Source organism: Neoarius graeffei, chromosome 13, assembly GCF_027579695.1.
Source record: "Neoarius graeffei isolate fNeoGra1 chromosome 13, fNeoGra1.pri, whole genome shotgun sequence".
NCBI classification, from domain to species: domain Eukaryota; kingdom Metazoa; phylum Chordata; class Actinopteri; order Siluriformes; family Ariidae; genus Neoarius; species Neoarius graeffei.
The window spans coordinates 18,343,418-18,371,248 of record NC_083581.1 but is presented as its reverse complement, the minus strand read 5'-3'; the positions used below and the strand labels follow the sequence as shown (position 1 = coordinate 18,371,248).

General features: G+C 42.5%; 1 protein-coding gene, 1 long non-coding RNA gene and 1 pseudogene across 2 annotated transcripts; 1 reads left to right on the top strand and 2 right to left on the bottom strand.

The window, feature by feature from the left end:
* The window catches only part of LOC132895873 (dynein axonemal heavy chain 7-like), a 594,076-nt pseudogene that overhangs the window by 269,854 nt on the left and 296,391 nt on the right, over positions 1–27,831 (top strand).
* LOC132896464 (uncharacterized) lies at positions 35–8,393 on the bottom strand. The gene is made up of 3 exons (XR_009656053.1): positions 8,242–8,393; positions 222–317; positions 35–109 (listed from the first exon to the last, which is right to left on the bottom strand). It is a non-coding gene; the product is annotated as an uncharacterized LOC132896464 (long non-coding RNA).
* LOC132896463 (zinc finger BED domain-containing protein 4-like) lies at positions 16,895–19,867 on the bottom strand. Its single transcript, XM_060937303.1, has 2 exons — positions 18,296–19,867; positions 16,895–18,074 (listed from the first exon to the last, which is right to left on the bottom strand). The coding sequence occupies exons 1-2, from the start codon at positions 19,627–19,629 to the stop codon at positions 17,549–17,551; spliced, it is 1,860 nt and encodes a 619-aa protein (XP_060793286.1). The 5' UTR covers positions 19,630–19,867; the 3' UTR covers positions 16,895–17,548.

The following is a 27,831-nucleotide window of genomic DNA, read 5'->3' as shown; positions in this document are numbered from 1 at the left end:
GTTTTATTCCTCTTGTACCAGTCTCTTTCTGTTCACATCCTCTCGGACAAAAAAATGCAGCTTGTACCAATAAAAAGGGAAGAGTTTTACCTCTGACTTTCACAAAGTCCTGAAACAGAGAGTCATTACAAAACTACTAAATAAATGTCGCCCAGAAAACTACATCAGTAATTACATGATTTTTAGAAACAATAACATAGTACAACAAATGCTGGATTTACCTTGAGGCCAGTACTGCTGTTAGAGAGCTGCTGTTATCCAAAATTAATTAAAATCCTCAGTCCAATCTGATTCCAGAACTCAAAAGCCTAACTTAGCTGAAATAAAGAGAAAATTGCTTTAACATCATCTTAGATCATCAGACACACACAAGTTGTATGTTCTAAGTTCAGAAAGGTCAGGCAATGACTTGCTACCTACATAAAAAAAAAAGTTTGTAGAGTTCTGTGATGAGCAGCAAACCTTTAAACTTTCAGTGTAATGAAATGAGAAAATTGTGGCAGGTTAAATTCATCATCCAGTTAAATTGATCCAATTATAGTAATCTTGCTCGTTATCCAGGCATCTGTGAAACATGTTAATGTTTGTAATCCATGACTTCAGGATGGTCATTTGACCTGAAATTTTCCAGTCTATTGGCTATCACAACACATGAACCCCAATGAGCATTCACTTACTGCAGACACATCTGAAGACAGAAAGACTCAGAAAAGAACAAGCACTGAAATTACCTCAATTGTAGGCCTGGCAGAGTATCACCAAATAATATAGGAAGGAATGTATGCATTGACTGTATAGCCACTGCCAGCACCTTTTGATCTAAAGGTAGGGCTATTATATCCACATTCACTGGATATGAGCAATCATGCTCTGATTGGCTACTCTACTATTAGGATATCAGCTCATATCAGTAGAGAAAAAAAATGGTGAAGCGTCTTACTGAACCATCCAAGGATGAAATAAAAACTCGACTTGAAAACAAAACTACAAAAATAATTATCAAGTATTTAAAAGAGACATAAATAGTTAAAAGAATACAGTTTCTCCCCCCCAGTATCGCCTGTTCTATACTCCAGCCCAATCAGTGGCAGTAATGCACCTTTAAGTTGGTTTGTCAACTGCCAAAAAGCCCTGAAGAAGAAACCCCCCCCCCACACACACACACACAAAACAAAAAGCAACAAAATATGGAATAAAAGTATTTGATGATAAGAACGTATCTATTTTATTTGTCAATTATCACTTTTTCCACAAATTGTTATTGTCATTTCACTGGTTTGTTTACATTTTAAGTGGAAGTTATTTTGTTGAATGTTTTGTATAAAGTTTTCCTTTATCTAATTTGCTAAAAATAAAAATGCCCTGTTTCTCAAAATCCAGTGAATGTGTATAGAATAAAACAGTTATTCCACTCAACCTTGTCATACATGGCTTATACTAGGCACTACGTGGCTCGTCGGCTATCAGCTCATGTACAACTCAGTTTCGTGGAATAACTATTAATTAGGTCTCTTACATCTAAAGCTCTATATAAAATCTGAAGAGGTCATAGCCCTTTCCCTGCTGTAAAGACGAGTGAAGCCGGTCACCATCTTACCACTCACATCGTGGTACACTGCTTATGTGTTAAACTGTCGTATCTGATCAAATTTGCCTGAAGAAAAGTATCTCTTGACTTTTTTTCCCACTTTCATTACCTCCTTTTATATTCTCAACTATACCAACATTCCTTACATATCTTTATAGCACTCCCCTTTACTGTTATTGTTTTTTTCCCTTTTCCAGTTCAGTCTCTGACTGTTTTTTTTTCTTTTTTTGAGCGGCTCTTTTATTACTATAATTATTTTTACAGAGATTATTTCGGTTTTTCTTTGTACAGGAAATCATATTTTGGACACCATCCAAGAAATAAGCCGTTAACCAGGAAATATGACCAACCCTGATTTAAGAGTACTTATCAATATACTTGCACTAAATTTAAACTAAACTCATGGAGTTAAAACAGATAATCATGCCCATTTTGTCAATTTGTGCAAGTGGTTGTGACGTGTAGATGATGTACATTGCCAATTGTGCTTAGCCTTAAGTAAATGAAAATAACTACTGACCAAACGAGAAAAATAACACATCTCTTTATTTGCATCCTTCACTGCCATTTCTACCTAAGGCTATGGTCCTTCTTTCATTTTACTGAGGCTAATTTACTCAGTTCATTTTTCTTGTTGAACTTGAGCTGTTGAGCTTGAGCTCCCACATTCAATATCAAACATATCTTGACTTTGGCTTTGATGGATTCATGGGACATTTCCATCGAAAATCTGACACAGTCACAGTCAGGGTGCGATTTGTCAAAAAACCAGAAGGGGGATGTTTTTTTTTAATCATGAAACGTCACAAAATTAAGGTAACAATAGGCTAACAGCTCAATAACATCCGATGATATCAAATGAATAACACTAAATGAAAACGAACACTAAACCAGAGATAGTAAATTCATCTTCCTATCTCTCTGACTAAATACATGAACACTAACAACAAAGTTCGCATTGCTTGTCGCGTTGCTGTGATGTTTCTCTCCCTCCAGATTAAATGGACAGTGACTCGAAAATCACTGAAATACATGAATACTAAATGAACAGTTTGCTCTGATGGCGCAGTTCATGTGGCCTTTTCTGCTTTCCCGTCGGTGCGCTATCCGCCGCGTTTCGCCCTTCTTTAATCCACATTTCTGCGAATTTCTCAGCAGGGAAGGAACGCACGTCTGGCCCATTGACAGCGAGGAAAAGAAGGCTGTCAGTGTGGATACATTCATTCTGTTGCGCTCATCAGTAAGGATGTGATTCATGGCGCTAAATCCACGTTCACACTCTGATTATCTACAATGTATCTATTTGCTGGGGACGTTCGTAGGGTTGCCAACTTTCTCATATCCAAATGAGGGACACTTTGTTCCGGGTGCGGACAAGTACCGGTACAGGCCCTGTACACGCACCCCAGCGCCCCAAAATAGTTACAGTACCGAATCGCCTTTAGGTGAGTGTTTCAAATGTAGGCCACTATAAATTCATTTCTAAAATGGAGCTTTTAAAAATTAATAGACCAATTAATGGATATTTTTAAGTAACTTAATGCAAAATAACAAACAATTCTAATATTATTGTCTCATTTTTCTCTTTTAAACTTTGGCCAAATAATTCATCAGGCCATATTTATGAAGGCAATGTCATAAACTGAAAAATGATTTGCTGTAGCTGTAAAACCCTGATATTTGCTTAATTGTCCATTTGAAAACCCTAAGAACCTTCTGCAATGCTTCATAGCAGAAGAAGAAGAGAGAAAGACATCACAAAGGCAGGAGTGAGGCAGAAAAGCTCCCCTACTATAGGCTGAGGTCTATCCTGTTTCGGAAGGATTTTTTTTTAAGCTATCTGCTATCCTTATCGAACAGTTAGGCTGTATCCACTGGCTGCACCATCTGCTCTAGTTTAATTTGATGCCTATTTTGTCAGTATATAGCTTAAAAATCCAGGATATGGCAACAGTGAATGGTTTTAAATCGCAGATGACCGCGACTCGCGGTAATAGCGCTTCTCACGGCAATTACGCGATTTACACCACAGCATTGGAGTGAGGGGCAGGATCTGTCCCTGACGGGACAAATTAAAATTACCCAAAAAACGGGATGTCCCGCCCAATACGGACGGTTGGCAAACCTAAACGTTCGTGAACATCAAAGCTGCCACTTCGGGTCATTTTGAAAGTGAGTGCAATGTAGACCATAGAAAACTGTGTCACAACATGCCTGTCATGTCAACTTTTTTTTTTTGGTTTGTTTGTTTTATTGACGGGGTTGTCCCCGAGGATTTTTTTTCAGCAGAGATAAAAACCAGAGGGGGGGATGATCCCCCCCCCCCCAACAAATCGCACCAAGGTCACAGTGTTCGTCCAACATATCAATGCCAGATTTTCAACAAAAACAGACAAGACAATGAGAGAGATTTTCTGTTGTTTTTTTTTCCTTGCTCTTGCAAACCATCATAAAATGCTATAGGGGTCCATGCAAATGGCACTGTGCACACACATGTAAAAGCAGTCACGCACTATCAATACTCTACTCACAGGTGAAATGTCTTTCCACAACCTTTAACTTGGCAGTTTGTACATTTCACTGCTGCACATGCAGGCATTTTTTCTTGTAATGTTTCTCACCAACTACATAAATAACTTGTCCAGTTTTGTGTAGCTCCCAGTAGACTGTTCCGCTCCGTGATGTGAGTGGTAAGATGGCAGCCATATGGCTGAGTCTGACGAGCCTATAAGCTCTCCAGATTTTATATAGAGCTCAGTGGTCTAAAGCGCTAATTGTTAATTAACTTATCACTGATCAGGAGTTTAATGTACTGTGTTTAAAAGAAACATGGATTAAATATAACATTAAATGAAGCTAGTCCTCCTGAACACGGTTATATACACCAGCCTTGTCTAACTGGTAGAGGAGGAGGCGTTGCAGTTATTTATAATGATTACCTAGGCAAGACACAAAAACCTGGTTATAAATTCAATACCTTTGAAGTTCTTCATATTAACATAATATATGTACCCACAAAAAAATAAGTCTACCCAGTCAATTCCATTCCTTATTATTTACAGGCCCCCAGGGCCATATTCTGAGTTTCTTTCTGAATTTGTGGATTTCATCTCGGATCTGGTTATTTCCTTAAACAAAGCTTTATTTATGGGAGACTTTAATATTCACTTCGATAACTGAAAAAACCCTGTGAAAACAGCATTTGTGTCCATTCTAGATTCAGAAGGAGTTAAATGTCATAGGACCTACTCATAATGGTGGTCACACTCTTGATCTAGTACTAACATTCGGGTTAGATATACAACATTGTAGAAAATGTAGTCACACTTCCACAGTCTGAAGCTACCTCAGATCATTGTCTCATCTAATTGAAAATATGTCTGAGCAATAAGATATGCACTTTGCCATAATAATTTGAGTAACCCTGTACAACCCCAATTCCAAAAAAGTTGGGACAAAATACAAATTGTAAATAAAAATGGAGTGCAATGATGTGGAAGTTTCAAAATTCCATATTTTATTCAGAATAGAACATAGATGACATATCAAATGTTTAAACTGAGAAAATGTATCATTTAAAGAGAAAAATTAGGTGATTTTAAATTTCATGACAACAACACATCTCAAAGTTGGGACAAGGCCATGTTTACCACTGTGAGACATCCCCTTTTCTCTTTATAACAGTCTGTAAACGTCTGGGGACTGAGGAGACAAGTTGCTCAAGTTTAGGGATAGGAATGTTAACCCATTCTTGCCTAATGTAGGATTCTAGTTGCTCAACTCTCTTAGGTCTTTTTTGTCGTATCTTCTGTTTTATGATGCGCCAAATGTTTTCTATGGGTGAAAGATCTGGACTGCAGGCTGGCCAATCCAGTACCCGGACCCTTCTTCTACGCAGCCATGATGCTGTAATTGATGCAGTATGTGGTTTGGCATTGTCATGTTGGAAAATGCAAGGTCTTCCCTGAAAGAGATGTCGTCTGGATGGGAGCATATGTTGCTCTAGAACCTGGATATACCTTTCAGCATTGATGGTGTCTTTCCAGATGTGTAAGCTGCCCACGCCACACGCACTAATGCAACCCCATACCATCAGAGATGCAGGCTTCTGAACTAAGCGCTGATAACAACTTGGGTCGTCCTTCTCCTCTTTAGTCCGAATGACACAGCGTCCCTGATTTCCATAAAGAACTTCAAATTTTGATTCGTCTGACCACAGAACAGTTTTCCACTTTGCCACAGTCCATTTTAAATGAGCCTTGGCCCAGAGAAGACGTCTGCACTTCTGGATCATGTTTAGATATGGCTTCTTCTTTGAACTATAGAGTTTTAGCTGGCAATGGCAGATGGCGCGGTGAATTGTGTTCACAGATAATGTTCTCTGGAAATATTCCTGAGCCCATTTTGTGATTTCCAATACAGAAGCATGCCTGTATGTGATGCAGTGCCGTCTAAGGGCCTGAAGATCACGGGCACCCAGTATGGTTTTCCGGCCTTGACCCTTACGCGCAGAGATTCTTCCAGATTCTCTGAATCTTTTGATGATATTATGCACTGTAGATGATGATATGTTTAAACTCTTTGCAATTTTACACTGTCGAACTCCCTTCTGATATTGCTCCACTATTTGTCGGCGCAGAATTAGGGGGATTGGTGATCCTCTTCCCATCTTTACTTCTGAGAGCCGATGCCACTCCAAGATGCACTTTTTATACCCAGTCATGTTAATGACCTATTGCCAATTGACCTAATGAGTTGCAATTTGGTCCTCCAGCTGTTCCTTTTTTGTACCTTTAACTTTTCCAGCCTCTTATTGCCCCGTCCCAACTTTTTTGAGATGTGTTGCTGTCATGAAATTTCAAATGAGCCAATATTTGGCATGAAATTTCAAAATGTCTCACTTTCCACATTTGATATATTGTCTATGTTCTATTGTGAATACAATATCAGTTTTTGAGATTTGTAAATTATTGCATTCTGTTTTTATTTACAATTTGTACTTTGTCCCAACTTTTTTGGAATCGGGGTTGTAGCTAACCAGATAAGTTTATCAGATGAGCAATTAGAATGTTTTACTCCTCTTAGAGAAATCAAACTCATCTCATCTCATTATCTCTAGCCGCTTTATCCTTCCACAGGGTCGCAGGCAAGCTGGAGCCTATCCCAGCTGACTATGGGCGAAAGGCGGGGTACACCCTGGACAAGTCGCCAGGTCATCACAGGACTGACACATAAACACAGACAACCATTCACACTCACACCTATGGTCAATTTAGAGTCACCAGTTAACCTAACCTGCATGTCTTTGGACTTTGGGGAAAACCGGAGCACCCGGAGGAAACCCATGCGGACACGGGGAGAACATGCAAACTCTGCACAGAAAGGCCCTCGCCAGCCGCAGGGCTCGAACCTGGACCTTCTTGCTGTGAGGCGACAGCGCTAACCACTACACCATCGTGCCGCCAGAAATCAAACGAATTTCATAAATTTCCACATCAAAATCTTCAACTTGTGTACTAGATCCCTTACCTACATGGCTCTTCAAATAAATAATACCAAAAGCAATTTAACCTGTTCTCAAGATCATCAATTCTTCCCTTAGAACTGGCTATGTACCCAAATCCTTTAAACTAGAAGTTATCAAACCCCGATTAAAAAACCTGACCTCGACACCTGTCAGCTGTCCAATTATCAATTATAGGCCATCAATTATCAATTATAGGCCAATATCAAACTTCCTCTTTATCTCCAAGATCCTAGAAAAAGCTGTGGTACAGGAGTTATGTTCATATCTACACAGGAATAACATCTATGTAACGTATCAGACCTCATCATAGCACAGAGACAGCACTGGTTAAAGTAGTAAACAACCTACTGTTAGCGTCTGATCAGCGCTGTGTCTACCCACTTGTATTGCTCAGTTAAATAAGACCTGAACCAGGAAAGGGCCATTCCCTTAACTCCCACAACTTTTTCTGGTCTATCCAGGAGAAGGAATTATCAATGATGTCAAAGGCTGCACTTTTTTCTTTATACATGCTACCTCTGGGTAATATTATTCATAAGCATGGTATTAGTTTCCACTGTTATGCTGATGACACACAGTTGTATGTTTCTGCAAAGCTAGATAAGAGGCACCAGCTTAATAAACCTGAAGAATGTGTAAGGGACATTAGACACTGGATGCTTATTAACTTTCTTTCACTTAACTTTGACAAGGCAGAAGTCCTTGTACTAGGACCACATGCAGCTAGAAGTAGGCTTTCTAGTTACATAGTAACTCTGGATGGCCTTTCTGTTTCTTTGCATGCAACAATAAAAGACTTCAGTATGATCATTGACTCCAGTCTTTTGTTTGAAACTCATATAAAAAACATAGCTTTCTTTCATCTCAGAAATATTGCTAAGATAAGAAATATAATGTATATGCAGACAAACTAGTTCATGCTTTTGTTACCTCTAGGTTAGATTATTGTAATGCCTTGCTGTCTGGATGTTCCAATCAGTGCATAAACAAGGTCCAATTTGTTCAAAATGCAACAGCAGGAGTCCCTTACTCAAATTAGAAGATATGACCACATCATCCCTATCTTATCCACATTGCACTGGCTCACTATCAAATTTCGTATTGATTATAAAATACTACTACTTACCTTTAAAGTGCTGATTTGTCTTGCACCACAGTACCTGAGCGAAATTCTGGTCCTTTATAACCCACCACACCAGGGGCGATTTCTCAGAGACAAGGGAAGCCAAACTTCCCCTAAAATTCTCTCCCCAAACTGCGGCGTCTACGACGTTGAATTCTCATTAAAACAATAACTTGCATAACATAATATATGCCCAAGATTGTATTTACGTTCATAACTATCCCTATGTCATCCTGTAACTTATTTGAGTGATGTCTGACGAACTTGCAGTTCGCTACGAGAATCACCTTTCTTATTTCAATGGGCTCTATGGACTGGCAGCCGGGTATCCGTTGCAGTCTACGAGACGGCTCTGAACAGCCAATTTCGGCTAGTTGTTATTGGTTAAAATCGACAAAATCGTCACTTCCGGGGAAGCCGGGTATCTCTGGGGGTAAACGGGACATGGGCAGCCCAAGAAGACGGGCTGATAAAGGATTATTGGAGGTGGTGTTTGAAAGACATGAGGAGGGCGGTCGCTGTACTTCGGCATCGGCGAGGAACACGGAAGCATGATCAGTCAGTCCCTAGCGGATGTCGAGAAAGTGTAGTCGTGTGCCAAAGTGCTGTCCGAATTTCTTTTCATATAAACGTTTCTTCTCATTGATGTCTCTGTACATTACTCTGTAAATAAATGTAAATATTACTCGTTGTGCTCCGTTAACTTTCATCCATTCTATCAGTTTGATCATTTGTGAATTCACTCATTTATTTCATTTGTAGTTCAATCAACGTGGTTGTAGGCTAGCTTGAGCCTTATTGGGATCTGCAGTGCTAGCTGCTAACAGCTGGTATTTATCTGCTGTAATGGCAAAGTACGGCCAGTCATTTTGCCCCGCCCCCGCCTCGCGCTCCGTCCAGTGTGGTAGTGATGTCTCGTTGTTCGCGCGCCACAGCAGAGACCCGCGCGACCTTCAGCCGGTACAGTCGCTGTTCTTTTATCACCGCCGTTATTCTCATCTTTCCGGTGCGTTCTTGATTTTTCCATTGTGTCCTATTTTGCCATATCAAATACCCAAAATGGTATCGTATTATTCATTTTTAAGTGAATAATCAATTCAGTCATCATAACTTGGCATTTTTAACCCAAGCAATCAAAAAAAGGAAATTTTTTCAATATTTTCAAAAAATTTTACAAAAACATTTGAATTGTAATAAAAAAAAATAATTCCACAGCAGAGGCCAGATAAAGCAAGACGCTATCTTTATTCTTATTAAACATGATAAAAGAAACATTGAGTGTTAGGTAAATGCAAAAAAAAAAAAGTAAAATTAGAAAATTTATTTTTTGACCATAATGTCCCAAATGAGAGACCAGTTTCTGAGACAGACCCACATAACAACAAATTGACTCATGACAAATAACAAATAATTGAAAAATTGTATTACGTAGACCTAAAACTGAGCTTCCCCTATTTCAAAGCCCACCAGCTGCCACTGCACCACACCTACTTCAACCGAAAGGTGCAGGCTGTCTGTTGGTACCCCATATTGTGAAGGCTACATCAGGGTATAGAGCCTTTTCTTACAAAGCCCCACAGTTATGGAATAGCCTTTCAAGTAGTGTTTGGGACTCAGACACAGATTCAGTGTTTAAGTCTAGGCTGAAAACATATCTTTTTTGGCAAGCCTTTTGTTAATAGCTTTTTATTAGGTAAGGGAGTAGATCTGGAGGGTTCTGAGGCATAGTGTGTTTTGGTAAACTGGGATATATGGATACTGCCCCCCCCAACACACACACACACACACACACGTTCACTTCAGTTTGTTGATGGTGGAGTGACTGGCTCCTTTATGGACTCTCTCATAACTGTGTTACCTTCTGGCGCTCTCTTTTAGTCATGTTATCGTAGTTAGTTTTGCAAGAGTCCCTGCTAGCACTCAGTACAAAATGTATACAGTACTGTTGTTACTCATTAGGTGACATTGGGCATACATACCAACCTCTCCTCCCTCACCCCCATCGCTTCCCTCTGTCTGTGTCTCGAGACAGTGATGCTTTCTGTTCCTCAGACCCACCTGATCCATCCTGATGCCCTATGTCTGGCTGGAGTCTTATTGCGTTGCTCCTGTGGAGGAAGGCCCCATATGGACAGTCGAAAGTCGCACTTTGAAGATGGCTTTGGACACTTTTACAGTTTTGCTACAATGGTTTAGGACTAAAATTGCCATGATAACTTTAGGACTGCAGTTGTCATGAACAGTTTGGCACTCAAGTCTCCATCAATTAGCATTTGATAACTTTAACAAAATAGACTTCATGCTAAAACTATCATGACTTTCCTGGTTACACAGATGTACATTGTGACACAGTTTTAGAAGCAAGTTATACAACCCCGATTCCAAAAAAGTTGGGACAAAGTACAAATTGTAAATAAAAATGGAATGCAATGATGTGGAAGTTTCAAAATTCCATATTTTATTCAGAATAGAACATAGATGACATATCAAATGTTTAAACTGAGAAAATGTATCATTTAACCTCCTAAGACCCAAGCTGTTTTTTTTTACATGCATTTTTTATTTCTTTTTGCTATTTGGGCTTATTAGAACCTGATTAGAATAAAAACTAAGCATCATCTTTGATAAGATGTACTTTTTGAGAAAAAGTATATGTGGATATGTGGATTCTTGTTCTGAATTTCTAAAAAGTGCTGTCCACGTATGTGACCGCTAGGCCCTAGGAGGTTAAAGAGAAAAATTAGGTGATTTTAAATTTCATGGCAACACATCTCAAAAAAGTTGGGACAAGGCCATGTTTACCACTGTGAGACATCCCCTTTTCTCTTTACAACAGTCTGTAAACGTCTGGGGACTGAGGAGACAAGTTGCTCAAGTTTAGGGATAGGAATGTTAACCCATTCTTGTCTAATGCAGGATTCTAGTTGCTCAACTGTCTTGGGTCTTTTTTGTCGTATCTTCCATTTTATGATGCGCCAAATGTTTTCTATGGGTGAAAGATCTGGACTGCAGGCTGGCCAATTCAGTACCTGGACCCTTCTTCTACGCAGCCATGATGCTGTAACTGCTGCAGTATGTGGTTTGGCATTGTCATGTTGGGAAAATGCAAGGTCTTCCCTGAAAGAGACGTCATCTGGATGGGAGCATATGTTGCTCTAGAACAGGGGTGCCAGGGTGAAATTGGTCAGGGGGCCAGATTGTTTTCAAGTGGGACCTCAGGGGGCCGCATTACCGGCGTGACAAGACCAAACACTAAACAAATAGACATACTATTTGATATCATTTATGAATATAAATATTATTTATAAATGTTTGTTGTTTTAAATAATAAAAAAACAACAAAATGGACAAGGACACATAAAAACACAACTAAACTGTAAATTACTTTGATCAGATTTATTGACAACATAAAACCATGTCAATACACAGGCCTAATTAGGCCAATTAAAAAAGATGGCCCTAAGTAGCCCTAAAGAAGTCAAAAGATGTGCCAAGGTTAAGTACTCCACCAACAGGCCAAGTGACTAAATATTCACTAGAACTTAATAATAAAAAGACATAAATAACAGATGGTACATTAACTTAAACAACTCCCACAAACTCCCACTCCCACAAACATACCCTCCCAATCATTACTTCACAGCACTATGTTACATGGGCAGACAAGCCAGCTACATTTTACATGTCGAAGCCAGAAGCCTTTTATTTTTCACCAGCTTGTCCACATTGGGGGACAGGCTCTGGGCCGTGGCTATTTTCATGACATCATTGAGATGTGTCATACGATTGCGCATTTTCGATTTATTAATATTCATAACTGAAAATGCCTGCTCACATAAATATGTTGTCCCAAACATACAGAGTATTTTACCTGCAAATGCAGTGATAGTCGGGTACTCAGGTGGCAACGATTGGTAGAATGATTCAATACCAACAGATTTGTACATGTCCTTCAACCACGTGCAGCATTGCAAGTCTATCAGTTCCATTTGCATCGCCTCGGGGACCTCGGAAGCATCCGTGGTGAATGGAGAGCCAAAAAACGCAAAGTCCTTTTCCAGTTCAGTGAAAACCATGAATCGATTGGCAAACTCGTGCATGAGACTGGAAAGCAAGTTTGCATACTTGTCCATGCTCTGATGACTGACAGACAGAGATTTCAAACAGGGGAAGTGGGCTGCATTGCGCTGACAGAGCTGTGCCTTCCATAACGCAAGTTTACGTTGAAACGCACGGACACCGTCGTAATACTCGGTAACGAGTTTGTTGCGACCTTGCATATTAGCATTCAATAAGTTCAGGTGTTCGGTAATGTCCACTAAAAAGGCAAGGTCCCTGGTCCATTCGGTGTCGTCCAATTCCTCCACAGGCTTCCCTTTAGCCTGCATGAACTCGGCTATCTCTTTGCGCAATTTGTAGAACCGTTTGAGCACTGCGCCTCGGCTCAACCAACGCACATCGGTGTGATAGGGAAGGCCCTGGTGGATGTCATTTTCAGATAAAAATGCATCGAATTGCCAGTGGTTGAGCCCTCTTGCTCTGATAAAATTGACAGTGGCAATATAATTTAAAATTTAAACAGTCTGTGGCGCGAATTGGACTGATGCAAATGGCAGGGCCATCAGGCAAATCTCCGCCTCTGACGTCAATGCGATCGGCAGTGAAAGACAGGTAATTGTTCTGTAATAATTGTTCGATGGGGTGTGGCAGACATTGATGGCTCTCTGCCGGCCGAACGATTAGAGGGCCATCAGCAAGGGGGCCGGATTAGATGTTCATTCGGGCCGGATTCGGCCCGCGGGCCGCCACCATGGCACCAGTGCTCTAGAACCTGGATATACCTTTTGATGGTGTCTTTCCAGATGTGTAAGCTGCCCATGCCACATGCACTAATGCAACCCCATACCATCAGAGATGTATCAACTGTGCGCTGATAACAACTTGGGTCATCCGTCTCCTTTTTAGTCTGAATGACACGGTGTCCCTGATTTCCATAAAGAACTTCAAATTTTGATTCATCTGACCACAGAACAGTTTTCCACTTTGCCACAGTCCATTTTAAATGAGCCTTGGCCCAGAGAAGACATCTGCGCTTCTGGATCATGTTTAGATACAGTTTCTTCTTTGAACTATAGCTGGCAACGGTGGATGGCACGGTGAATTGTGTTCACAGATAATGTTCTCTGGAAATATTCCTGAGCCCATTTTGTGATGTCCAATACAGAAGCATGCCTGTATGTGATGCAGTGCCGTCTAAGGGCCCAAAGATCACGGGCACCCAGTACGGTTTTCCGGCCTTGACCCTTACGCATAGAGATTCTTCCAGATTCTCTGAATCTTTTGATGATATTATGCACTGTAGATGATATGTTCAAACTCTTTGCAATTTTACACTATCGAACTCTTTTCTGATATTGCTCCACTATTTGTCGGTGCAGAATTAGGGGGATTGGTGATCCTCTTCCCAACTTTACTTCTGAGAGCCGCTGCCACTCCAAGATGCTCTTTTTATACCCAGTCATGTTAATGACCTATTGCCAATTGACCTAATGAGTTGCAATTTGGTCCTCCAGCTGTTCCTTTTTTGTACCTTTAACTTTTCCAGCCTCTTATTGCCCCTGTCCCAACTTTTTTGAGATGTGTTGCCATCATGAAATTTCAAATGAGCCAATATTTGGCATGGCATTTCAAAATGTCTCACTTTCGACATTTGATATGTTGTTTATGTTCTATTGTGAATACAATATCAGTTTTTGAGATTTTGTAAATTATTGCATTCCGTTTTTATTTACAATTTGTACTTTGTCCCAACTTTTTTGGAATCGGGGTTGTATAATCATGCTGTCTGTTATCACCCAGATGAGGATGAGTTCCCTTTTGAGTCTAGTTCCTCTCAAGGTTTCTTCCTCTTGTCCTCTGAGGGAGTGTGGCAGCGGGGGCGTGGTCAACCATCAGTCTGTGACTGGAGGGTGGAGTCAGGGAAGGTAAGTGGCAGAATCACTGCACCTGATGTCAGTTAACGTGTGTTTGTGTGTCTTCCCCAATGACCGCGTCCTATATAAGGAGAGAGAGAGCAGAGGAAGATAGCTCTCTCCCCAACAAGGCGACCTGTGTGTGTGCATGCGTGGCTGGGAGAATAACGTCACTGTAAAGTGTCCAAATAAAGAGATTTTATTGAACTCAGTTCTGGCCTGCTGTCCTTCTGTGCTCCACCCACCTGTCCAAATTGCAACAGTGGTGCTGAAACCCGGGAGTGGAGCACAGAGAACAGCCCCATGGAGTCCTCCCCCTTCGCGGACCTGGTCCATGCCCTCGCCACGGCCCAGCAGAGCCAGCAGCAGGCGCTAGTCACCCTCTGGAAGGAGCAGGAGCAAAGGTTCGAGGCCCTGGTGCTGGCGCAGCCGGAAGATCATCAGGCGTTCCGGCACCTCCTCGCGTCGGTGGGGTCCAGCACCTCCACCGCCGCGGGCCCTCCCTACCTCACCCTAATGAAGATGGGCCCGCACGACGACCCCGAGGCCTTCCTCACACTCTTTGAGCAGGCAGCAGAGGCCTCGGGCTGGCTGGTGGAACAGCGTGCGGCGCGCCTCCTCCCCCTGCTAACGGGCGAGGCACAGCTGGCCGCGCTACAGCTCCCCACTGACAGCCGGCTGGTCTACGCAGACTTCCGCTGGGCCATCCTCCAGTGTGTGGGGTGCACCCCCGAACAACATCGACAGCGTTTCCGCGCTCTGTGCCTGGAGGAAGTTGTCCGGCCGTTCGCGTTTGGCCAGCAACTCCGGGACGCCTGCTGGCAGTGGCTGAGGGCTGACAACTGCGACGCCGTGGGAATCATCGATCTGGTGGTACTGGAACAGTTCATTGCCTGACTACCCGAAGGGACCGCAGAGTGGGTCCAGTGCCATCGCCCAGCGTCGCTGGATCAGGCCATCGAGCTGGCGGAGGACCATTTGGTGGCTGTTCCGATGGCAGGACAGCAGATGGTCGTGGCGGACTTCCCCTCCTGTCAAGGAGGGGGTGGAGTCGGCTGCAGGCCGGACGGCCGCCCAGCCTGAGTCGGGCGGTGGGGGTATGTGGCAGCGGGGGCATGGTCAAGTGTCGGTCTGTGACCAGAGGGCGGAGTCAGGGAAGGTAAGTGGCAGAATCGCTGCACCTGATGTCAGTTAACATGTGTTTGTGTGTCTTCCCCAGTGACCGCACCCTATATAAGGAGAGAGACAGCAGAGGAAGAGAGCTCTCTCCCCAACCAGACGACCTGTGTGTGTGCATGCGTGGCTGGGAGAATAACGTCACTGTAAAGTGTCCAAATAAAGAGATGTTATTGAACTCAGTTCTGGCCTGCCGTCCTTCTGTGCTCCACCCACCCGTCCGAATTGCAACATGGAGTTTTTCCTTGTCACCATCACACCAGACTTGCTCATCTGGGATCAGCCAATCCTGACTGATACATTTCATGGATGTTATTCCTATGTAAATATAAGCATAACTGCTGTGCCACAACTTTTTCAAGGATCTTGGAGATAAAGGGGAGGTTTGATATTGGCTGATAATTGGACAGCTGACAGGGATCAAGGAGCTACATTATCTAAAGTATGACGGAACGTTGACTCTAAGCATTCAGTTGCCTGATCAAGTTCTGCAGGGGCTGACAGTGACCCAATCACAGTTGATAACTGGGAGATTATTTATAAAGCTTTGTGCAGTTGTTCAAATCAAATCAAGTTTATTTGTACAGCGCTTTTAACAATAAACATTGTCGCAAAGCAGCTTTACAGAATTTGAACGACTTAAAACATGAGCTAATTTTGTCCCTAATCTATCCCCAATGAGCAAGCCTGTGGCGACGGTGGCAAGGAAAAACTCCCTCAGACGACATGAGGAAGAAACCTCGAGAGGAACCAGACTCAAAAGGGAATCCATCCTCATTTTGGCAACAACAGACAGCCTGACTATAATATTAACAGTTTTAACAGGTATAACCCTCAACTGTCCTCATGGGGCCGTCCTTCACAGGAGTGGGGCGATAAAACTCCGACCAGACACAGGGCACCAGGATGGATCAAGCAGGTCCGAGGGGCAGAAGAGGCCAGCATCTCAATCCCAGGATCAACATGTAACTCAGAAGGACAGATGGGGGGGGGGGGGGAGAAAGAAAACATGTTGCTAGGTATGCCCTAAAAATGACAAGTATTAAATCTGTGTGGTAGGCTCGCAGAGACGAGAGTCTTTACATCAGGCATGACACACAATGGCATGTTAATATGGTAAAAAAATATATCATGACCTGCTCTGGCTGGATGCTTGATTGGGTGATGGGAGCACACTCCTCAGCAATGATGAGATGCAGATGGGACCCTTAGGCCTGGCCAAGACAATTCAGTTACATTTCACCGGGTCTGGGACATGCGACAGAATGTCTGACGGCCGATTCCCTGCAGGCTACAATAGCCAGTCGAGGTCCCCACCGTCTCCACCAAAAGATTTTCTGTTGACTCCATGTAACTCAGAGGGACAGATTTGGAGTGGGGGGGGAGAGAAAGAAAACACAGGTGGTTAGGTATGCCCAATGTCACCTGAATAAGTAGGAACAGTATACATATTGCACCGAGTACAAGTAGGGATGCACCGATCCATATTTTTTCACTTCCGATCCGATCCCGATACCTGAATTTGAATATCTGCCGATACCGATACTATTCCGATACCAAAAATATTTCAATATTATCATCATTATTGGTAAAAACTCATCTCTACAGGCAACTATGATATGAACAAATGGATGCATGTGTGTACCAAAAGGCAACTTGAGGTAAGTATAAGGTCAGAAAACAGGAAATCCTACTAACAGTAACAATCCCATCCTGAAAACAAATATGCAACTGTAAGGATTTTAAACTGACTGTCATTTATTAAACTCAAGACAGAAGGGCTGCTTTCACTTCTTCACAAATTAAGTATAGGCCACAACAAGTGTAGCCACAATAAAGCAAAAAAAGTTTTCACATATAAAATGGCCTTAAATGTGATCATTCACAGCAGCAATAAAACATTCATGCTCAAGCAGCAGCCACAATTCAAGGTTGTCAAATACTTGAAATCAAAGTGCAATATAAAGTGCAATGTAAGTTTCACACCCACCATCAATAAAACAGTGTACATCTGAACAGCACAAATGGAGGTTTGACTTAGAATGTGACCTGGATTAAACTTGCACCAGAGTCTAACTATTCTTCAAAAGAAAATAAACAGTAAATGACTCCTCAAAAAGTTAACACTGAGGCAGGGATTGATCTAGAGCATTCAAAAAATCTCACTTAAACATTGGCAGGTTCTTTTTAAGGAATATGAGCATTTCTGCTCTCTCTGCTGTCAGGCGATTCCTCTTTTCATCCACAATATTGGATGCTGTGCTGAACAGTCTTTCGCTTTCAACACTGGTTGAAGGGGCACTCAGGAACTTTGCCGCAACAGCACCAAGAAGAGGAAAGCGAGCATGGTTGTTTGCCCAGTACTGGAAAGGGCTGTCTTTCTCACTTATTGTTGGTTCTTTCAAGTACATCTGCATCTGGATAACCACTGCCTGGGTACCTCCTGCAGGTTCATCATGCTCCTCCAGAATTCTGTTGTACAGACTGCTGAAGCTGGTTTTCATTGTGCTTGGAGTACCACCACCAGTACTTGGCCCAGCTTCCATGCAAGCAACCTTTTCTGCTGGCTCAGCCTCTGTTGTCCCTGCTTCATCAGCTGAGGCCCTGAGCAGTGCTTGCTCCATCTTCTCAAGCTCTTGTGTCAAGAGGGCCTTCCCCCTCCTGGCAGTTTCTCCACTAGTAAAGAATCTGACACAAAAATGAAAGATTGAGTACAATTTATTTGTTGCTACTGAAAGACAGCAGACAGGCGCGCGCACACGCATTTCCCCCTTATCGAAGTCATTGTAGGCTACATTAACAATACCCACTTTAAAGCTAGGAATCAATCAACAGTTTTGATTTAGCATTATTTAATTTTCAATTTAAAACTTAAAAAATAAACTTAAATTACTAAAAAAATGCCTCACCTGTCCTTGTATCGAGCGTCCACTAAAGTGGCAACAGCGTAGAGTGGTTCACTTTCGACTTCTCTGAAACGCCTGTTGACAGCTTGGAGGAGTGTGCTTTTCATTGTTTTGATGCCGCTGTCGGCACTGTTCTCCATGGCAAGCAGGCGTTGTAAAATGGTCACAGCTGGAATTACGTCGGCAGCAGTAGAGGTCGCTGAGCTGATTTTCCTGGTTAACTCCTCAAAGGGTTCCAACACAGTCACTGTTTTCTCCAGCAAACCCCACTCGTTGGCTGACAATGTTGCAGGTAAATTGTGGTCGGCAGCATATGCACAGAGGGGTCGCTTCTCTTTCAGAAGGCTCTTGATCATATAAAAGGAACTGTTCCATCTTGTTTGAACATCCTGAACAAGTCGAGTTGGTGTAATTGTAGTTCCCCCACCTTGCATCTCACGTTGCAGGTCTTCCAAGCGAGACTGTGCGAGTTGTGAGTGCTTGAAGTGTGCGACGATCTTCCTGCTGTTTGCTAAAGCATCACTAACGCTGCGTTGTGATAGTAGCCCCTCGTGCACAATGAGCTGCAGCGTGTGAGCAAAACAGCCCAGACTAGAAACTGCCATGTCTTCCATCGCAGCCTTCATGTTGCTTGCATTGTCCCGTAGAATTACATGCACTTTTTCTAGCGGGATCTCCCAGTGATTTAACATCTCTGTAATGGATGCTGCGATTGTAGCTCGGTTGTGTGAGCCTCTGCACTTTTTTACCTGGAGCACCGCACAACAGAGCTCGTGTGTATCGTGGTCAATCCAGTGCACAGTAAGGCTTATCAGTGACATTGGGCAGACATCTGAAGTCCAAATATCTGTAGTAAAGCTCAGAGCTGGAACTCTTTTTAACTTCTCAGCTAACTTGGTTGACACTCGGTTGTATAGTTCAGGTAGCGCCGTCTCTGATAAATATCTCCTGGATGGTAAACTGTATCTCGGCTGTAAGTGCTCGATCAGGCTGCGAAATCCTTCGTTTTCGACAACTGACAATGGTTGGTCATCGAGTACGATGAAGTTAAGCAACTTCTCAGTGATCCCTTTAGCTTTAGCATTGTCTGGTGAAAGTTTACCTGTTTGAAATGACTGCTCAAGTGATTGCTGCCGGCTACTTTGGTGTTTCGGCCCCATGGCTACGAAGTCATCGTGCTCTTTAGGGTGGTGCTTTTTCAGATGCTTTATTAAGTTTGTGGTATTGTATGTCGCAACGGAGCTTCCGCCTCTCGGTACAACGGCTTTGCAAACATTGCACGTTGCTGTCTTGCTTTGCGGTGTTTCAAGTAAAAAGTATTTCCACACAGCTGACATGTTGTGGTGAAAAATTGGTTAGCTTGCTGCTCCATCCACGCTCACCTGCTAGCTCGCTACAAACTGTGGGATGGATTTCCTGAACGGAAGCGTGTCTCCTCATTACTGTGTGTCTCATTGAGATTCGCCTCTGTGCAGGAAATCCATTCCACATTTTGCAATCAGGTAGCAGTGCAGCCACCATGGAATCACTTGTGGAGTCATTCCAGCAGACAGTATGTGTACAGACATGTCTCATGGATCGGAAATCTTTGCAGGTTGGATCGGAAATTTCCGATCCGTGAATAACGTTGATATCGGAACCCGATACCGATACTGGATCGGATCGGCCCCATCCCTAAGTACAAGCAGGGACTCCGGCAACTAACTATGACAGCATAACAAAAAGGAGAGAGCCAGAAGGTAACACAGGCATGAGGGAGCCCCAGGACATAAAGCAGCCAGCCACTGCACCGTCAACAAACTCGAGTGAGCAAGCGAGTGGGGACTGACAGCATCCATACATCCCAGTTTACCAAAACACTGTATGTCTGAGGACCCTCCAGATCTACTCCTTTACCTCATAAACACCATTAACAAAAGGCTTGACTAAACAGATATGTTTTCAGCCTAGACTTAAATGCTGAGACTGTGTCTGATTCCCGAACATTACTTGGAAGGCTGTTCCATAACAGTGGGGCTTTGTATGAAAAGGCTCTGCCCCCTGATGTAGCCTTCACTATACGAGGTACCAGCAGATAGCCTGCACCTTTTGATCTAAGTAGGCGTGGCGGGTCATAGAGGAGCAGAAGTTCACTCAGGTACTGTGGTGCGAGACCATTTAGTGCTTTAAAGGTCAATAGTAGTATTTTATAATCAATACGAAATTTGATTGGGAGCCAGTGCAGTATGGATAAGACAGGCGTGATGTGGTCATATTTTCTAGTTCTAGTAAGGACTCTTGCTGCGGCATTTTGAACTAACTGGAGCTTGTTTATGCACTTATTGGAACATCCAGACAGTAAGGCATTACAATAATCCAACCTGGAGGTAACGAAAGCATGGACTAGTTTTTCTGCATCATGCAATGACATTAAATTTCTTATCTTTGCAATATTTCTGAGATGAAAGAAAGCTATCCGGGTGATGTTATCAATGTGAGTTTCGAATGAAAGACTGGGGTCAATAATCACTCCGAGGTCTTTTACTGCTGCACATGAAGAAACAGAAAGGCCATCCAGAGTTACTGTGTAATCAGAAAACTTACTTCTAGCTGTATGTGGTCCTAGCACAAGTACTTCAGTCTTGTCAGAGTTAAGCAGAAGGAAATTTATAAGCATCCAGTGTCTAATGTCCTTAACACATTCCTCAATTTTATTAAGCTGGTGTCTCTCATCAGGTTTTGCAGAGACATACAACTGTGTGTCATCAGCATAACAGTGGAAACTAATACAATGTTTATGAATAATATCGCCCAGAGGTAACATATATAGAGAAAAAAGCAGTGGACCCAAGACAGAACCTTGTGGAACACCAAACTTTACCTCGGTACGTCTAGAAATATCACCATTTATATCAACATACTGATAACGATCCGTTAGATAAGACCTGAGCCAGGAGAGGGCCATTCTCTTAACTCCCACAACATTTTCTAGTCTATCCAGAAGAATGGAATGATCAATGGTATCAAATGCTGCACTAAGGTCAAGCAACACAAGTAGCGAGACACAGCCCTGATCAGACGCCAACAGTAGGTCATTTACTACTTTAACCAGTGCTGTCTCTGTGCTATGATGAGGTCTAAATCCTGACTGATACATTTCATGGATGTTATTCCTATGTAAATATGAGCATAACTGCTGTGCCACAGCTTTTTCAAGGATCTTGGAGATAAAGGGGAGGTTTGATATTGGCCGATAATTGGACAGCTGACAGGGATCAAGGTCAGGTTTTTTAATCAGGGGTTTGATAACTGCTAGTTTAAAGGATTTGGGTACATAGCCAATCATAAGAGAAGAATTTATTATTTTTAGAAGCGGTTCAATTACTCCAGGCATTATCTGTTTGAATAGATGTGTCGGTAAGGGATCTAGTACGCAAGTTGAGGCTTTTGATGTAGAGATTAATGAAAGTAATTCAGTTTCTTTTAGGGGAGTAAAACATTCTAACTGATGATCTGATACAGTTATATTGTTAACTACAAGGTCACTTTCATTGTCTAACCTTAAATTAGTAGTTTGAATTTTTTGTCGGATATTCTCAATTTTGTCATTAAAAAAATTCATGAAGTCGTTGCTACTACATACTGCAGGTGTGCATCTGTCTATAGTGGACTTATTCCTGGTTAATTTTGCTACAGTATTAAATAGGAATCTAGGATTATTTTTGTTATCTTCTATTAGGGAGGAGAGATATGTTGATCTCGCAGCACTAAGAGCTTTTCTATACTTCAGGAAGCTCTCCTTCCACGCCAATTTGAACACTACCAATTTTGTTTGACGCCATTTACGTTCCAATTTTCGAGTGGTCTGTTTTAAAGTGCGAGTGTCATCATTATACCAGGGTGCTAATTTTTTGTCTCTGACCATTTTCCTTTTTAGAGGAGCTACATTATCTAAAGTATGGCGGAATGTTGACTCTAAGCATTCAGTTGCCTGATCGAGTTCTGCAGGGGCTGACAGTGACCCAATCAAAGTTGACAGCTCTGGGAGATCATTTATAAAGCTCTGTGCAGTAGTTGACGTGAAAGTACGTTTAATACAGTAGCGTGGTGAGGTGCATATATTATTACTCAGACATATTTTGAATGAGATGAGACAATGATCTGAGATAACTTCAGACTGTGGAAATATGACTATATTGTCTACGTTTAATCTGAATGTTAGTATTAGATCAAGGGTGTGACCACCATTATGGGTCGGTCCTATGACATTCTGCTTAATCCCGACTGAATCTAAGATGGACACAAACGCTGTTTTTAAAGGGTCTTCTGGGTTATCAAAGTGAATATTAAAATCTCCGACAACTAAAGCTTTGTCTAAGGAAATAACCAGATCTGAGATAAAATCTGCAAATTCAGAAAGAAACTCAGAATATGGCCCCGGGGGCCTGTAAATAATAAGCAATGGAATTAACTGGGTAGACTTATTTTTCGAGGCTACATACATTATATGAGTATGAAGAACTTCAAATGTATTAAATTTATAACCAGGTTTGTGTGTTACACCTAGATAATCGTTATAAATAACCGCGACGCCTCCTCCTCTGCCAGTTAGACGAGGCTGGTGTATATAACTGTATCCAGGAGGACTCGCTTCATTTAATGCTACATATTCATTTGGCTTAATCCATGTTTCTGTTAAACACAGTACATTAAACTCCTGATCAGTAATGAGTTCATTAACCATTAGCGCTTTAGATGTAAGAGATCTAATATTTAATAGCCCCACCTTTAGATCAAAGGTGCTGGCAGCAGCTGTACAGTCAGTCTGATCTAATTTTATATTGATTAGGTTACTGGAACAAACTCTCTGAAAATTTCTACCTTTTTGTTGAGCTCGGGGAACAGACACAGTCTTGATGTAGTGGGCCCTGAGTGACGACTCTGTGCAGCTAGCAGACAGTCGGTTTAGCCTGTTCGTCTGCTCCCTGGCCTTGGCTCTGGATTGTCAGAAATTAACTAGGCCTGTTCTGAGACTATGACCTATGCTGCAGGAAATGAGAGCAGCACCTTCCCGAGTGGGATGGATACCGTCCCGCCCTAACAGGCCAGCAGTGCCCTCAAAATTAGCCCAATTATCTATAAAGCCCACACTGTTTTCAGAGCACCACCTGGACAGCCAGCAGTTCAGCGACCATAACCTGCTGTAAGCTACATCGCCACGCCGCATTGGGATGGGGCCAGAGCATACTACAGCATCGGACATCGCCTTCGCTAATTTAAACACCTCTACAAAGTTACTCTTAGTAACCTCAGACTGACAAAGGCGTACATCATTAGCTCCTGCATGGATAACTATCTTTGAGAACCTGTGCTTGCCTAGGACCCTAAGATTACCTGCTATGTCCGGCGCCCTGGCTCCCAGTATACACCTGACTAAAGCTGCTGGTGCCCCTAAAGGCTGAGCTAATTTCACGTGCCGTATGATAGAGTCCCCTATAACCAGAGCTCTTTCAGGTTTCTCAGTGGGTGCATCACTAAGGAGAGCAAACCTGTTCGACACGTGACGCGGAGAGGAGTGGTGCTCCCGTGGGTGAGCCTCAGCGGTAGCTTTGGCTCTACGCTTATGCCGCCGAGCCGTCACCCATTTGCCCCGCTGTAAGGGCTCTAATGCCGGAGTTGGGGGATTGCTAACTCCACCTAGGGCGTCCAGACTTTCCCTAACAGAAACTACACTGTTCTCACGCTCACTAACCTGCTCTAAAGCCTGGACACGCGCTTCTAGCACTGTAATCTTCTCCGTCAGAGAGCTAACTAATCTGCACTTATCACAAGTAAAGCTAATAGAGCTATCGCTAGTGACGGAGGAAGAATGACTAAACATCCTGCACTCAGCACACTGAACAGGCTGATGAAAAGATGAAAAGATTCACGTACCTTAAATGAAGATCTGTTGATATTAAAGCAGATCAGATGGCCTCCGCTTGTGGACTTTACACTAGAGGAGAGAAAAAGAAAGCTTCCGGTCTCGGCATTCCTCCGAAAAAAGAAAGAGAAAAAACCGGAAAAAAAAACCGGAAAAAGGAAAGCGAAAGTGAAAAGTACAAAAATGAAAACGACAGTATAATAAAAATGAAGACGATACTGGAAATTTATTTATAGAAAAAAAGTTAAAAAAGGATTAGTAATTAACGCCGGCACTCGCGGGAAAGAGGACTCGGCGCGAACAACTCAGGAAACAGGAAGTGCGTAAACAGGAAGTCAGTTGTTGATGTGAATGTACATTTAATACAGTAGCATGGTGAGGTGCATATTATTACTCAGACATATTTTGAATGAGATGAGATAAGCTGAGATAACTTCAGACTGTGGAAGTATGACTATACTTTCTACATCAGAATGTTAGTATTAGATCGAGGGTGTGACCACCACTATGGGTCGGTCCTATGACATTCTGATTAATCCCTACCGAATCTAAAATGGACACAAATGCTGTTTTCAAAGGGTCTTCTGGGTTATCGAAGTGAATATTAAAATCTCTGACAACTAAAGTTTTGTCTAAGGAAATAACCAGATCTGAGAGAAAATCTGCAAATTCAGAAAGAAACTCAGAATATGGCCCTGGGGGCCTGTAAATAATAAGTAATGGAATTAACTGCGTAGACCTATTTTTTGAGGCTACATACATTGTATTAGTATGAAGAACTTCAAATGTATTAAATTTATAACCAGGTTTTTGTGTTACACCTAGATAATCATTATAAATAACCGCAACGCCTCCTCCTCTGCCAGTTAGACGAGGCTGGTGTATATAACTGTATCCAGGAGGCCTTGCTTCATTTCATGCTATATATTCATTTGGCTTACTCCATGTTTCAGTTAAACAAAGTACATGAAACTCCTGATCAGTAATGAATTCGTTAACCATTAGCGCTTTAGATGTAAGGGATCGAATATTTAATAGCCCCACCTTTAGATCAAAGGTGCTGGCAGTGGCTGTACAGTCAGTATGATCTAATTTTATATTGATTAGGTTACTGGAACAAACTCTCTGAATATTTCTACCTTTTTGTTTCGCTCAGGGAACAGACACATTCTCGATGTACTGGACCCTGAGTGATGACTCTGTGCAGCTAGCAGACAGTCGGTTTAGCCTGTGCGTCTGCTCCCTAGCCTTGGCTCTGGATTGTCAGAAATTAACGAGGCCTGTTCTGAGACTATGACCTATGCTGCAGGAAATGAGAGCAGCACTTTCCCGAGTGGGATGGATACCGTCCCACCCTAACAGGCCAGCAGTGCCCTCAAAATTAGCCCAATTATCTATAAAGCCCACACTGTTTTCAGAGCACCACCTGGACAACCAGCAGTTCAGCGACCATAACCTACTGTAAGCTACATCTCCATGCCGTATTAAGATGGGGCCAGAGCATACTACAGCATCGGACATCACCTTCGCTAATTTAAACACCTCTACAAAGTTACTCTTAGTAACCTCAGACTGACGAAGGCATACATCATTAGCTCCTGCATGGATAACTATCTTTGAGAACCTGTGCTTGCCTAGGACCCTAAGATTACCTGCTATGTCCGGTGACCTGGCTCCCGGTATACACCTGACTAAAGCTGCTGGTGCCCCAAAGGCTGAGCTAATTCCACGTGCCATATAATAGAGTCCCCTGTAACCAGAGCTCTTTCAGGTTTCTCAGTGGATGCATCACCAAGGAGAGCAAACCTGTTTGACACATGATGCAGAGAGGAGTGGTGCTCCTGTGGGCGAGCCTCAGCGGTAGCTTTGGCTCTACGCTTATACCGCTGAGTCATCACCCATTCACCCTGCTGTAAGCACTCTAATGTTGGAGTTGGGGGATTACTAACTCCACCTAGGGCATCCAGACTTTCCCTTACAGAAGCTACACTGTTCTCATGCTCACTGGCCTTCTCTAAAGCCTGGACACATGCTTCTAGCACTATAATCTTCTCCATCAGAGAGCTAACTAATCTGCACTCATCACAAATAAAGCTATTGCTAGCGACGGAGGAAGAATGACTAAACATCCTGCACTCAGCACACTGAACAGGCTGAAGGTCTGCCATGATGAAAAGATTCACACACCTTAATCAAAGATCTGTTGATATTAAAGCAGATCCGATGGGGAGAGAGAAGTCAGGGGAGTGCAAGAGTGGCCCCCCACACAGTGCAGCATTTACCCTGGTGAAAGCCTGTTGGCACTGCTCCATCCAATGGACCAGATCTGGTGCTCCCTTTTTAATGCGATGAGTCAGCGGGCTGGTGGCATCTGAATAATGAGGCATAAACCTACAATAATAGCTAGTCAGCCCCAGGAACTGTCTCACCCCCTTTTTAGTCTTCGCTGCTGTCTTGTCTATTTGGGGACTCACCTGCCTATGACCCAAGTAGAAACCCAGATACTGTATGTCCACCCACCCAATCATACACTTTTTTGGGTTAGCTGTGCAATGGAAACTTCTAATAAACACTTCAGAATGCTTAGCAGTTGTCTCTTCGGTTATTTATTATAGTAGATCATATAAACCATATATATATATATATATATATATATATATATATATATATATATATGAGAAAGGGAAAAAGAAGGAGAAGAAGACACCACCTCCGGTGATGTCGAGAGTCCACTTTGAGTTGTGTCTTAGAAATGTTATTTATTATACTCTGAAGATATTCGCTTACTGCTCGCGTCTGTACGTGAGTGGCTCAAGATTTTCTATGAAGCTTTGTTAAAGCCTGCACCTGGAATGCTCTGATATGTGCAGGCGGATGCGTAGTTAGGGAGAACTCAGACACCCTGCTTATCACCACCAAGGCCACAGAAAGGGAGCTCAATACACAGAAACACAGAGAATAGGAATGTTCATTCACTACATTTCCCTCACATTTCCCCCCTTTTTATCCTACAGGATAATAATTGCTAAAAGAAAGAAATGTACACAATTTCAGTGGTAAGAGTTCCCAGAGAGATTCGACTTAACACATCATTAAGTGTACAGGGATAATGCTAAGGTTGTTTTGTAAGACATATATATCTTAAGTTAATGCTAGCAAGCTATATACATAGATCAGGAAACAACCACAAATGAGAGTGTTTTAAGTTAGGGCTAATTTCATGTCAGCTGTGCTGATGTCATCAAACAGTGGATTATAGTCTTCGCGTGGGTTTGGAGGCCAGTCGGGCAAGTTGTCTGGGTCTATTTTCACCATCTGGTAACCAATATTTGTCAGCTGCCTCTGAAATACAGACATACAACATTGACAGAAAACAGGGAGCAAACATAGCATCACAATCACTAAGCCCAGGACCGGTATGGTGGATAGAATCAGAGTCTTCCATCCACTAAACCAGTGCCACCAGCTGTCTTTGACTCCTCCATGTTCATCTGCTCGTATTTGTTCAGCAACCTTGCGCATCTTGTTCAGTACCTCAGTGATGTTACCATGATTCCCGTCATTTTCAGGAATATGTACAACAATGTTCTCCTATCAACACACTCCACCTTCCTTTGCCAAAAGGATGTCAAGGGCC

What these genes read in the sequence shown, in the direction of transcription:
- LOC132896463 (XM_060937303.1), bottom strand. Translation starts at nt 19,629, where the DNA reads ATGTCAGCTGTGTGGAAATACTTTTTACTTGAAACACCGCAAAGCAAG. An exon ending in GACGCTCGATACAAGGACAG is followed by an intron (nt 18,075 to 18,295) that starts GTGAGGCATTTT and finishes TTTTTGTGTCAG; the next exon opens with ATTCTTTACTAGTGGAGAAA.